The 12,018-nt window shown below is 41.4% G+C and overlaps 1 protein-coding gene across 3 annotated transcripts in view; it reads left to right on the forward strand.

Annotated features, from left to right (window-relative positions):
• Positions 1-12,018, forward strand: part of alk (ALK receptor tyrosine kinase) — a 474,023-nt gene that overhangs the window by 373,443 nt on the left and 88,562 nt on the right. For all 3 annotated transcript variants that reach the window (XM_037746863.1, XM_037746865.1, XM_037746866.1), the window contains exons 6-8: positions 1,584-1,715; positions 11,082-11,216; positions 11,823-11,926. In XM_037746863.1, the coding sequence (XP_037602791.1) occupies positions 1,584-1,715; positions 11,082-11,216; positions 11,823-11,926 (371 nt within the window). The remainder of the gene's footprint in view (positions 1-1,583; positions 1,716-11,081; positions 11,217-11,822; positions 11,927-12,018) is intronic.

The raw sequence follows: 12,018 nt of genomic DNA on the forward strand, positions 1-12,018 counted from the left end.
TAAATGTGTTTGCGTAGATTTATGCTGCGTTTTATCTCGTCCTGCCACATCTTACAGTATGAGCGTGCCACCCTAACGTAATCTTGAGAAAAGTGGTGCTGAAGGTGCGTCGTCGTGTCACACAGAAAAATCATGCAAACTGCGAAACAAAAAGTATACCTTCATTACACACTTTGTGTTAAAATTAGTGGAGCATCACTACCTATCTTGTCATCTCAGCTAACAGCGTTTGCTCTGCGCTGCCTGTCCTGTCATGGTTCTCTCCAGCGTTATCACACTTCCTGACTCCCAAGTTCGTCTGAATGGAGAACAAATCTACATAATACAGATCAAGGGCAAACTACAGTAAGCGGAGCCAGTCACTCATGATAAGAATCACTTCTCGTTTTTTTTTTCCCTCTCTCATGAGGGAGGGAGAAAAAAAACGAGATCCCCATCAGCGGACAGTTTTTTCCACTTTTGTTCTCTTTACTGTGATCAGCTTGGCGAGTTTCCACAACCCGGAGATATCACCTCTGTGATTTGCATAGATATGCAAATGTCCCGGGTTACAGTTGAGTTGTTTAGACCAGTGATATCAATTGGTGTCTGTGTATGTGCGTGCTCCCTCCCCTCGTGCTACCTGCTACAGTATCTAGGTCATTATTTTTGCTGCTTGTGTTCCTGGTTCCTGATGGATATGTACCGTATTCAAAACCAGATGCTTATGCAGCCCGGACAAAGTTATTTATGATGGGTCTGTGGATGCCATACAGGGTTTACAGTCAGGGGTTGTATAAGCCTTCATCATTGACTGATGTACCTTTATGTAGCAACTGTATATTTTCTACTGTTTGTGAGGAATGTTTTTTTCTGAGCTACTGATTTGTTTTTTGTGTCTAACATATACAGTAAATCTCGCAGTGAGGGTGAATAAGTTAACATGAGCTATTTTTCATCTCTAAGGTATCTAAAGGTTGTTTCTAGGGCTGTTTAAGTTAACGCGATAATAACGCAATCTATCTATTGGAGGTTGTAGCAGGTTTTAAAGCTATAGTGAAGGTGCTGGCATCATATGAAACTACACATCCAAATGAATCCATTGGTACCAACCATGTCATTCTAGCTTGTAGCGAAGGAGGTTAAATAACGTTCCAAACTTACACTGAATTTTGGCGAGGAAAACTGTCATGGCCATATTCAAAAAGGGGTCCTTTGACCTTTGACCTAAAGACATGTGAATGAAAATGGGTTCTATAGGTACCCACGAGTCTCCCCTTTACAGATAATCACATGCAGTTTTGGGCAAATCATAGTCAAGTCAGCACACTGACACACTGACAGCTGTTTTTGCCTGTTGGGCTGCAGTTTGCATTAAGCATATTTGAGTATTTAATACTTGACAAATCTCCCTGTTAAGGTACATTTTGAACAGATAAAAAAATGTGTGATTAATTTGCAATTAATCGCAATTAACAAGCAAATCTTCTAAGCTCTGACCGCACTGTGGAAACATTTGCGAGAGGTACTTTAACAATTACTTCTGTGTGAGGAACTGTTCAATATGATACCATTTCTTTGTCTTTTCCTCTTCCTCCTTCCAGCGTCCTCGCCCGGCCCCAACGTCACACTGGAGGGCCAGTACCACTGTCACCAGGGACCTGGGATCCCACTGGACAAGCTGTGCGACTTCAGTACGGACTGTCCACTCGGCGATGACGAAGGCGACCTATGTCGTGAGTACACCGTGACACAGCTGTTGATAAAGAATGTGCAGAGAGTGAGAGAGCTCCCGCATTTCATTCCTGCATCAAAACACCGTGAGGTCGGTCAGCCGCAGTGAGTTAATGAAGCCGTCGCATCCTGCTGCCCGAAGGAGCAACAACTGAGCGTGTGCGCGAGCTTTCCCGACAGGGAGGCAAGGGGGGCGGGGGAGGGAGGCAGGAAATAAAAGCCAGCGTAGCTATGCTTGGCTAGCATTTCTCACCCTTGACATATTCCACGGTTGTTATTTCTATCTCTTTGCACATTTGTTTTCTGCTTTTCTCGAGAACTAGGAGGAACACTAGCCAAGTATGCTGACATCTTACTCACAAGTGAGGTCCCCCAGGCCCTGTTGTGTGTGTCTGTCTGTGTCTGTGTGTTTGTGTGTCTGTGTGTGTGTGTGTGTGTGTGAGTGGCGAGGATCTTTTTTTAGTCCTACCTGCATGCATGCATTTTTACATTGTCTTCGAGATTAATAGACACACAGTCCAAAACTCTTACCCTGTGCTGTATTTTTTTATGTTGTAGTTTGATTTCCGAGTTTTTCACCCAACAGCTCAGGTCACCCTCTCATGTGGTGCTTATTAAAACAGCAGCTGCTCTCTTGTGCATATAGGTTTTCTAACTAAGGGAGCTGAGAGATAAGAGGGTAACGAGAGGGTGAAAGAATCTCAGCCAGGCGCAGTTTCTCTTCCGACTGAAGGAGGACTTATCAGTGCTAATTGGCCTGGGGGGCTAACCCAAGGGTATAATCTCCATTTGAATGTGATAAGTGTGTGTGTGTGTGTGTGTGTGTGTAATGTTTTGATTGTAGAAGCCAGAATTGGAAATTTGAGTGTAAATAATAATCGATATAACACAAAGCCAGCTCGCACACGCCATTGGCTTCATTCTGCAACCATCTAAGGATTATATATTATGAACAAATTAATATGTCTAAAGTATGTGTTGTGAAAGATATAATAATAATACTGGTAATTGTACAGTTATTAGAGTTGTCAATCGAATAAAATATTTCATCGCATGATCGTCCATAGTTAATTGCAATTAATCCCAAATTAATCACACGTTTTTTTATCTGTTCAAAATGTACCTTAAAGGGAGATTTGTCAAGTATGAAATACTCTTATCAACATGGGAGTGGGAAAATATTCTTGCTTTATGCAAATGTATGTATATATTATTGGAAATAAATTAACAAGAAATACCCCAAACTGCATGTGATTATCATAAAGTGGGCATGTCTGTAAAGGGGAGACTCGTGGGTACCCATAGAACCCATGATCATTCACACATCTTGAGGTCAGAGGTCAAACAATCCCTTTTAAAATGGCCATGCCAATTTTTCCTCTAGTACGACCAGGTTGGTACCATGGATTCCTTTTTCTAGTTTCATATGATACCAGTATCTTCACTCTAGCTTTAAAACTTAGCCCGCTACGACCTCTGAAAGATCAATTGCGTTAATGCGTTAAAGAAATTAGTGTCGTCTTAAGAAATTTGCGTTGTCGCCTTATTATCGCGTTAACTTTGACAAGCCCTTATAGTTAGGAGGGACAGACTTGTAATACTTTACACAGACTGATGGCTCTCATTGCTGTGAGTCGGCTGGGAAATGTTTAAAGGTGCAGTGTGTAGGATCTGGCGACATTTAGCGGTAAGGTTGCAGATTGCAACCAACTAAAAGTCCTCCCGTGTGCCAAGCGTGTATGAGAACTACGGCGGCCGACGTGAAAACACAAATTGCCCTCTTTAGAACCACTGTGTGGTTTGTCCATTCTGGGCTACTGTAGAAACATGGACCCGCTCCTTATGTAGATATAAACGGCTCATTCTAAGGTAACTAAAACACAACGATTCATATTTTCAGGTGATTACACTCTAAAGAAAACATAAGCGGAACACCATCCAAATTAAGAATTCCAATATGTTTTTTTTCCATGGCCTAGTAAAGTTCAATCAATATTAGTGAACATGAGCGACTCTCTCTCAAAGCCAGAAACCAGAGAAGTAGGTCTCAAACTTGTGATGTCATAGGGTATAAAGTCTGGAGCTGCTCCATAGACGATGAATGGGAGACTGATTTTGTGGAACCACAGAATATTTGTTTTATATTTTATACTCAAATGAGCTTTACTCTGTTGTAGTGTTCTCAGTTGTGAAATAGAAATGTTCCCATATACTCAGATCATTCCGCTGGGTGCTCTCAGTGTCATCTAGAGCATCTTTACCAATTCATTGTCTATGGAGCAGTTTCACACTCTATACTCTATGACATCACAAGTTTGAGTTTTAGCACTCTAATTTTTGGATTTGGGAGAGAGTTGTTCATGTTTACTCATATTTTTTTAGACTGAATAACATGTATGAATTTTGAAAATGGTCGTATTTCCCCTTTTAATATTATACTCCATTTCTGCCAATAGATCCCTCTAAATGTTACACACTGTTCCTTTAAGATCCTCTTTTCTCTTCATCTCCACACCCTTTTCCACTGAGTGCCCTCATCATGCTGAGAGTGCACAGATGCATGAAGGCCAACTGTCATTCGCTTTCAATCGCTCTGTGTCTCTCAATCTATTCCTAAATTAGAAATAACCTTTATCCTTTTTTTGATTAAGGACAAGGATCGACAGTCATAAGTCCACCCTGGTGCTCACATACGTGTCTCTCTTTTCTCTCGCTGTCACCCACAGTCAACTGCTCTACCTTAGGCTCTATATTTATTCCATTTTCATCTCCATCACTTGTCACAATTACCCCTTGCTACCCAAATCACATAGTGTTCCCTCTCTGATACCCTATTCTCTATGATCCATCCGCGAGTTATCTTCATCTGATTTGATCTATTTAAATCCTTCATAAGTCGCGCCAAGGCTCATTAACGGGAAAAAAAGCACAGAGAGGCAGAAGGAACAAACTTAGCTTGTGTCAATCACAACGATTCCTGACATATAAGGGAAATCAAGTCCCTGTGGATCTCCCTCACCATCCAACCCAGCATCATTATGCATAAACACATCCCCCACACTTTGAGAGTCACAACTTCCTCTGGTTGATCTCAGTCGGTCTGAATTCTACAGACTCCCCACCGCTTCCCAGATTCCCTGCAACTACAGAGGAATGCTGCTCGCATCAAAGGTGGATGCACGCAGAAATTCAAAGTAGTGATCTGCAGTATTCTTTTGTTTTTTCTCAGAGCAGCGTCGGTGAAAACAGATCATTGCTCCTCCCAAAGATCACTCATTGCACAATGACCCCAGCGCTATGATGTCTTTCTTTCTATTACACCTCGTCTATCTGTCTGTAAGTGTTTGTTGTTGTAATACTCATTTTGGCCACAAGAGGCTGAAGTACACCACTACCCCATGTTCTAAATAGGACTAAAAGCATTCATGTTTTCTTCCAGGCGAGTTTTAATTTACATAACTTGCTAACACACAATATATGTACCTTGTGTTTGGAGTGTCTGGAGAAATTAAAACTCACCTGGAAGAAAACATGAATGTGTTTTCACCGGCAGTGGGTTTTTTTATGCGATTAATTTGCACATCAGCATATTTTTTTGAACTGTTTTGTTGTGAATAATTTCACACAGAACGCGAATATTACGCGGCGAAAAAGCAACATACTTTTTTTTCAGAACAAGGTTGATTTTTTTGAGCTTTAGTTCCGCAAATAAAGGCATTAACCAATCACACTGTGCGGAACGGGTTGAGTTGCGCCTATATTTATGAAACAACAACACGGAGGCCCCGTAGTCCAAACCAAGTCGCCAAACCTTATTACGTCTTTCAACCTTGACAAAGGCAGCGCAGACCAGATCCACTCCTTCTGTTCTTACCTTTCACAATAAAAGCCCTAGACATAATATTCATTGGCAAGTATCTCGCATTTCGGTGTCGTTTATTCGTCATGCCTCCGGTGTGTAAAGGTCTTTACAAAAACTTTTTTTTTCACCTGAAAGAACTGTTTTTCACCTGTTTTCACAGATCACGGAAAAATAAGTGACGTAAAAAATGATCCTGGCAATTTTTTTTATTTTTTTTTAGCTGGAAAAACTTTTTTTCCTGACTGTTTCACAGATGAAAAAAATAAGGAACTTACAAAGATTATCTTGGCAAAATCTTTTTTTCACCTGTTGGATCAGACAAGTTATATCAGACTCTGAAAATGGATCACCACAATTATTTTTTCCCACTTGCCTCTCAGGGCTTCCGTACCTTTGACAGTGTAATCGCACTTCATTATACAGTACGTAACCTGCCATGACATGTTTTTATAGGCTGTGTCCTCTTGTCGAGTTGTCATGAAAGACACCAACACCAGTAGAGTAGTGTCGACATTGCATTGAAGTGACATTATTAACTGAATGACACTCTACTGCATTCATAAAGAATGAGTAATGTTCATGTCAGTTTTCATAAAATAGTAATGACACTGTTATGTCGGCCTTATTCACACCTCATTAAATAAATTGTCTCAGGTTGAATCCGTTTGAAAGGGGCAGACGGATGGAAAACACGTATGAATGATAGCTCGTGATGCAAAAGGCACTAAGTGACATCATCACACACTTTCATTCATGTCATGAGCAGCTATCGTACGATGTCACTTTGAATCTTTGTGCATCATCATTTAGGGCGTTTTCACACCTGTAGTTTGTTTGCTCTGGTCTGAATCAGGGACCAAATTGTTACAATGTTGCATATTGCCTCGAGTTTGGTTTATATTCACACGGCAGCATTTACAAGCGGACCAACATTTTGGTCCGCAAAGAAACTGCTCTCTAATTGATCGGAATTTTGGTCAGGATTTCCATGCGGGAAAGTAACGCAACATTCTCCCATTTCACAATGGAGGGACAACTACGCGGCTTGATCTTGTCCGTGGTGATCTTTTTTTTTTTACCTCGTAGCAATTTTTCACTACAATGCAGACGATGCAGTTTGAAAATGAGGCGCGGCTGCGACTGGAAAACAACATGGTGAGAACACGATCCGACTTCGATCCGGCCCAACTGGAGAAAGCACTGCGCCTTTTTGGATTAAAACCAGCTCCGGTAGCAAGCTGCGCTGTGCATGTCAACACCAGACACCAGAAAACATTGCTACAAAAGAGCCCTCACTATTCACATCAGTTCTAAACAGGTGTAACGTCAGGCTATGTTGAAGACCACGGGGCATACCTGATGGATCTTCGGAAATATTTTCAGCCGATGAGCATGTCACATTATAGGAGGGTTAATGCACGCCTCTTCCTCCGTCCTCTGTACGTCTTGATATGAGCCTTCAGGGACACCAGTGCATCAATACATTTTATTCCAGTCGCCTCATTTTCAAACTGTATCATTTGCGTTGAGTGAAAAATTGCTACGAGGTAAAACAAAGATGACCAGGGCCAAGATCAAGCCGCGTAGTTGTCACTCCATTGTGAAATGGGAGAGTGTTGCGTTCTGGAAGTCTGCTCTTCTTTGTTGACTTCCGGGAGTTTTCCAGCATGGAAATTCTGACCAATTAGAGAGCAGTTTCTTAGCGCACCAAAATTTTGGTCCGCTTGTAAATGCTGCCGTGTGAACACAAACCAAACTCGAGGCAATATGAAACATTGTAACAATTTGGTCCCTGATTCAGACCAGAGCAAACAAACTACAGGTGTGAAAACACCCTGACTGGTTTATGTAATAAGGAGAATGACTCATTATCACAAGATAAGACACAGAAAAACACAACATTTGCCTGTTACCCAAAAGGTCCAGAGAAGCTTTTATTTGCTTGAGGGAAAAATCTTGCTTAATTTTTGGTGTTTTTATGACTTCATTGGTTAGTTTCATGTTATAAGGTCCTAAAAGCCTTCTGTATAACAAACAACACATTTCAAAACTACAGTCAATGATAAAGGAACCATTTTACCTGCTTTTCTACCTGAAGAATACCTGCTTGATGATCTCTGCTCAGACCAGTTTCAGTTCCATTATCTGGATGATGCCATTTCCAAAAAGCACACTGTTATCAGGGCACTTAGAGATTCTTATCGGTAATGGGCACTCTCAGACAGCGGCTCGGGATAAAAGGAACATAAAGTGAACCTAAGGTGAAAACTTTCAAACACTGAAATGAAACTCAAACCCACCCCGGTGTTATCACTATCACGTCTGAAGTCTAAATATGAATTTTAAACATTCGGCAACACCTGAATTCATAATGTAACAACGGATAAGATCACCATATCTAGGTATGCAAGGTATGCCTTATTTTAGTCCATAAAAATGTAATCTAGAGAACCTCCCGTGAACTTCAGCACTGTAATAAGCAAGTATCACACTTAATGATCCACGCTGTTGGTGTTATTTATACAGCGGGTATACAATGTTATCATTTCAGCACCTCGGAAGGATTCGGTGATATTATTATTTATTAGGGCTGTCAATTGAAAAATTTTATTTTTATATTTTTAAATCGCGATTAATTGTATAATATTCAACGCGATTAATCGCAAATTTAATCCATTCAAAATGTACCCCAAAGGGAGATTTGTCAAGTATTTAATACTCTTATCAGCATGGGAGTGGGCAAATATGCTGCTTTATGCAAATGTATGAATATATTTATTATTGGAAATCAAGAAACAACACAAAACAATGACAAATATAATCCAGAAACCCTCAGGCTCAACAGGCAACAATAGCTGTCAGTGTGTCAGTGTGCTGACTTGACTATGACTTACCCATAGAACCCATTTTCATTCACATATCTTGAGGTCAGAGGTCAAGGGACCCCATTGAAAATGGCCATGCCAGTTTTTCCTCTCCAAAATTTAGCGTAAGTTTGGAGCGTTATTTAGCCTCCTCCGTGACAAGCTAGTATGACATGGTTGGGACCAATGGATTCCTTAGTTTTTTTCTAGTTTCGTATGATACCAGTATCTTCACTCTAGCTTTAAAACTGAGCCCACTACAACCAAGAGCAATTGCGTTAATGCGCTAAAGAAATTAGTGGCGTTAAAACGATTTTGTGTTTCTTCCAGCTAGGGAACATGTTTGGTTGTAAAAGCCCATATTTGGTTCTTCTGGCACATTCTAATGCCTCTATTCCATCATATACACTGATCTGAATTATTGAATATTTTAATGAGTTTGCCTGTAAACATGTAGTGAATTACTGTTAAGGAGAATGAGGCTTCTTGTGCGTTTTAGCCCACACAGTCTGTAAAATGGCTATTCATATTTAAAAGCACTCCCATTCCTGACTGAGCAGACCTTTTCTAATTAAGAATCTGAATTTTGACCTAAAACTATGCAATTTCACAGCACTTGGGACCATTAGGCTAGTTAAATAACTATTTTATTATGAACACATATAACAGCCTTCATCTGAACATTTAATTATTCTGGAAAAGTTTGCTCTGTAACATCATATTCTATAAATCTAAAGAGTGGACTCAGAAACATTTTTAATAATGCTTCATTAATTATATTTGTTCACAAAGTACAACAGTTCACTATTTAATTATTTAATTGTCATATAAGGGCGTGAACATTGTATCATAAATTACAACACCATCATTACGCAAAAATGCTGATATAGAAAGGGCAGAGAAGAGAACCGGCATGTGCGGGCTGGACTACAGAAAGATGCCAATCATCATCAGCCCAGTGTCAATTTAGAAAAGAGCTAATGGGCCGATCTGTTTTATGGGCCGGTTAGACAGTCGGCCCAAAAGGTGAGTCAGCCAAAAAGGCGTGCATACTTGCCAACTTTCAGACCTCAAAAAAAGGGAGGATTTGAAAATCAAAGTGGGGGGGTTTGGGTGTCCTCTCCTAGAAAAATGTGAGTTTCAGAGGCTTTGTTTCCGGCATTCTGGTGACTTTTAAAGAGTGAAAATAACAAAATTATAAGTACACTGCAACAGCATTTTTATGTTAAACGAAAGAAAACTGAATAATTCGCCCCTCTGGTGTGAACTTGGCATGTGAATCTATTGCATAAACTAATATTCATCCCGTTTTATTTATTTTTGCCCCTGCTTGAGTATTTCTTTCTCTTAGTACTCTCTATTTCTCTCTCCTTCTCCCACTCACTGAAGGTCCTTTCAGACACAACGCGACAACGCCACCACTGCTGTCTGAAATCTATTATTTCCAACGGCTTGCGCCACGCCACGACGGCTTTTCGCTGCATCGAGCAAAGCACAACTTTGGGCGCTGCACGCTGTGGCGAGCGCAATTTAAACATGAGCTCAAACTGCGCTGTGTCGCGAGAATAGACTGCTATGTTCCGCCTGGAAACGACAGTTGGCGTAGCTTTATTGTTGTCCGGGTGGAAACTGTAGGGATTACAGTACAGTTCCAGAAACAGGCTAACATAACGAAAAGGGGAAAAAAGTGTGAAAATTTGCCATAAATCGGGAGAAATACGGGAGAATTGTGACGCCAGGAGGAAACCGGAAGAGGGCGATGAAAAATGGGAATCTCCGGGGAAAATCGGGAGGGTTTAGTATGTTAAGTTAAGTTTAAGTATGAAGGAGTGTCAGCTCACCGGGAAAGTCCCCAGTATACCAGCCCTGGTTATCTATGAAGTGAAGGACCATAATGTTTTCCTGAAAGTGAAAAATTCAATCAAAAAATGTGCCTTTGGTAAAAAACAGTGGGTGTTTCAATATTTGCACTACTTAAGCTGTATCTAATTATTTTTTCCATCAGTTATTCAACCCAACATAAAAGGAGAGACCTTTTTTGCAAGTCGAGGAGTACGCACTTCTTCATTAAGACACATTGTGGAAATGCGCGACTCTTATGCACTACACAATCCAATTAACCATTCTCACTGTACTGCTGCTGCTGCTGCACAGGCGGAAATGCTTTCCCAGGCTCATACTGTTCTGTGAAGTGATTTCAAGTTGATTGCCACCCCCCACAACACATCATGTCACCACATCACCTTTCTCATTTCCCCTCAGACCCTCTTCCTTCTTCCTCTATCTCCCCCTCTGGACACTTCAGGCCTTTTCCATTTTCTGCTCCTGTTTCTAGAGTCACTCCACCGCACCTCAACCCCAATTTTCACCCCAAAACATTGAGTGCTATGAGCCGTTAGTCTGCACCCCCCATCCACCCGCATGGCTCTCTCCTCTCAATCTCTTCACCTCCACTGTCGCTCATCTCCTTGATCCCCAGTTCCCACCCCAACCCCCTGTCCTCTTTCTCCTTGGCAGTTTGGCTGTCAGTGTTCACTCCATTCTTTCGACCACCTGCCGGGCCTGTCCACTCATTATATAACCCCCCCTCCCTCCCCTTAACCCTCCTTATCATCCTTATTCTCTCTCCTGTCTCTCTCCAGGCCACTTTCTCAATGGCAGCTACTGCTCTTTTGAAGAGGGCGAGTGCAGTTGGCAGTCGGTAACGGGCCGCGGCCTCTCCTGGAGGAGACTCCAGTCGCCAGCCAAGGCGACCAGACAGATCTGCCCGTCATCAGGTGGATCATCACACGTTGATTTCATGTTGTGATCAAATGATGACATGCTCTCTTCAGTGTGTTCACAGTAATGTCAATGCCTCATTAAAACAGGGTTCTTCAAAAGGGCAAATTTTCTGATCTTGAATATTTGAGTCTAACAGTTTGTGAATGTGGGAAGATAAACCAAAACCTCTGATGTGTCAGACACGGACGTGTTGTCTCGTTCAGAGCGCTGCTACAAACAGATTCCCACTGGATGTAAAAAGCTCCGGCATGCAGACTCTGTTAGTCGTACGTCTGCAGTTCATCGTCAGTGCAGCGACACGAGTTTGTCTCTCGATGAGAATTTAAAGTCTCGGTTTGCCGAGGCTTGTTTTTGTTATCAGCTGTTTACATAAGTCCCAGAGGTAGTGCGGGGAAACTATAAATGGAGCATTGTAATGTTATACCATATTTGGGGATTTTGTGTAGGATTATTTTCGGAGTATATTGCTGTCACAGTAGAGCAATGGGAGAAATGATCAAATATACCAACAATCACATTTAAAAAAACTCCATATTTTTTTTATTTACACAGTTTTTTCTTCTTCTTCTGCATGTTTAATGTATGTTTTTGTGTTAAAGGTGCTTCATACAGTGTGGAAGGAGGCCAGTCCAAAGGCCAGCGCAGCTCAGCGATACTGAGGAGCCCTCTCTTCCCCCCTCCTCTAAGAAACTCCCCATGCACGGTGAGCAAAGTACCCTATAAGGAGTTTTCTCCAAAGAGTAAATGTGTAATCCTAATTGCATAAACAATGTGGGAGAAAAAGCCTTCAGCTAC

The sequence above is a fragment of the Sebastes umbrosus genome, chromosome 16 (assembly GCF_015220745.1).
Source record: "Sebastes umbrosus isolate fSebUmb1 chromosome 16, fSebUmb1.pri, whole genome shotgun sequence".
Taxonomy (NCBI): domain Eukaryota; kingdom Metazoa; phylum Chordata; class Actinopteri; order Perciformes; family Sebastidae; genus Sebastes; species Sebastes umbrosus.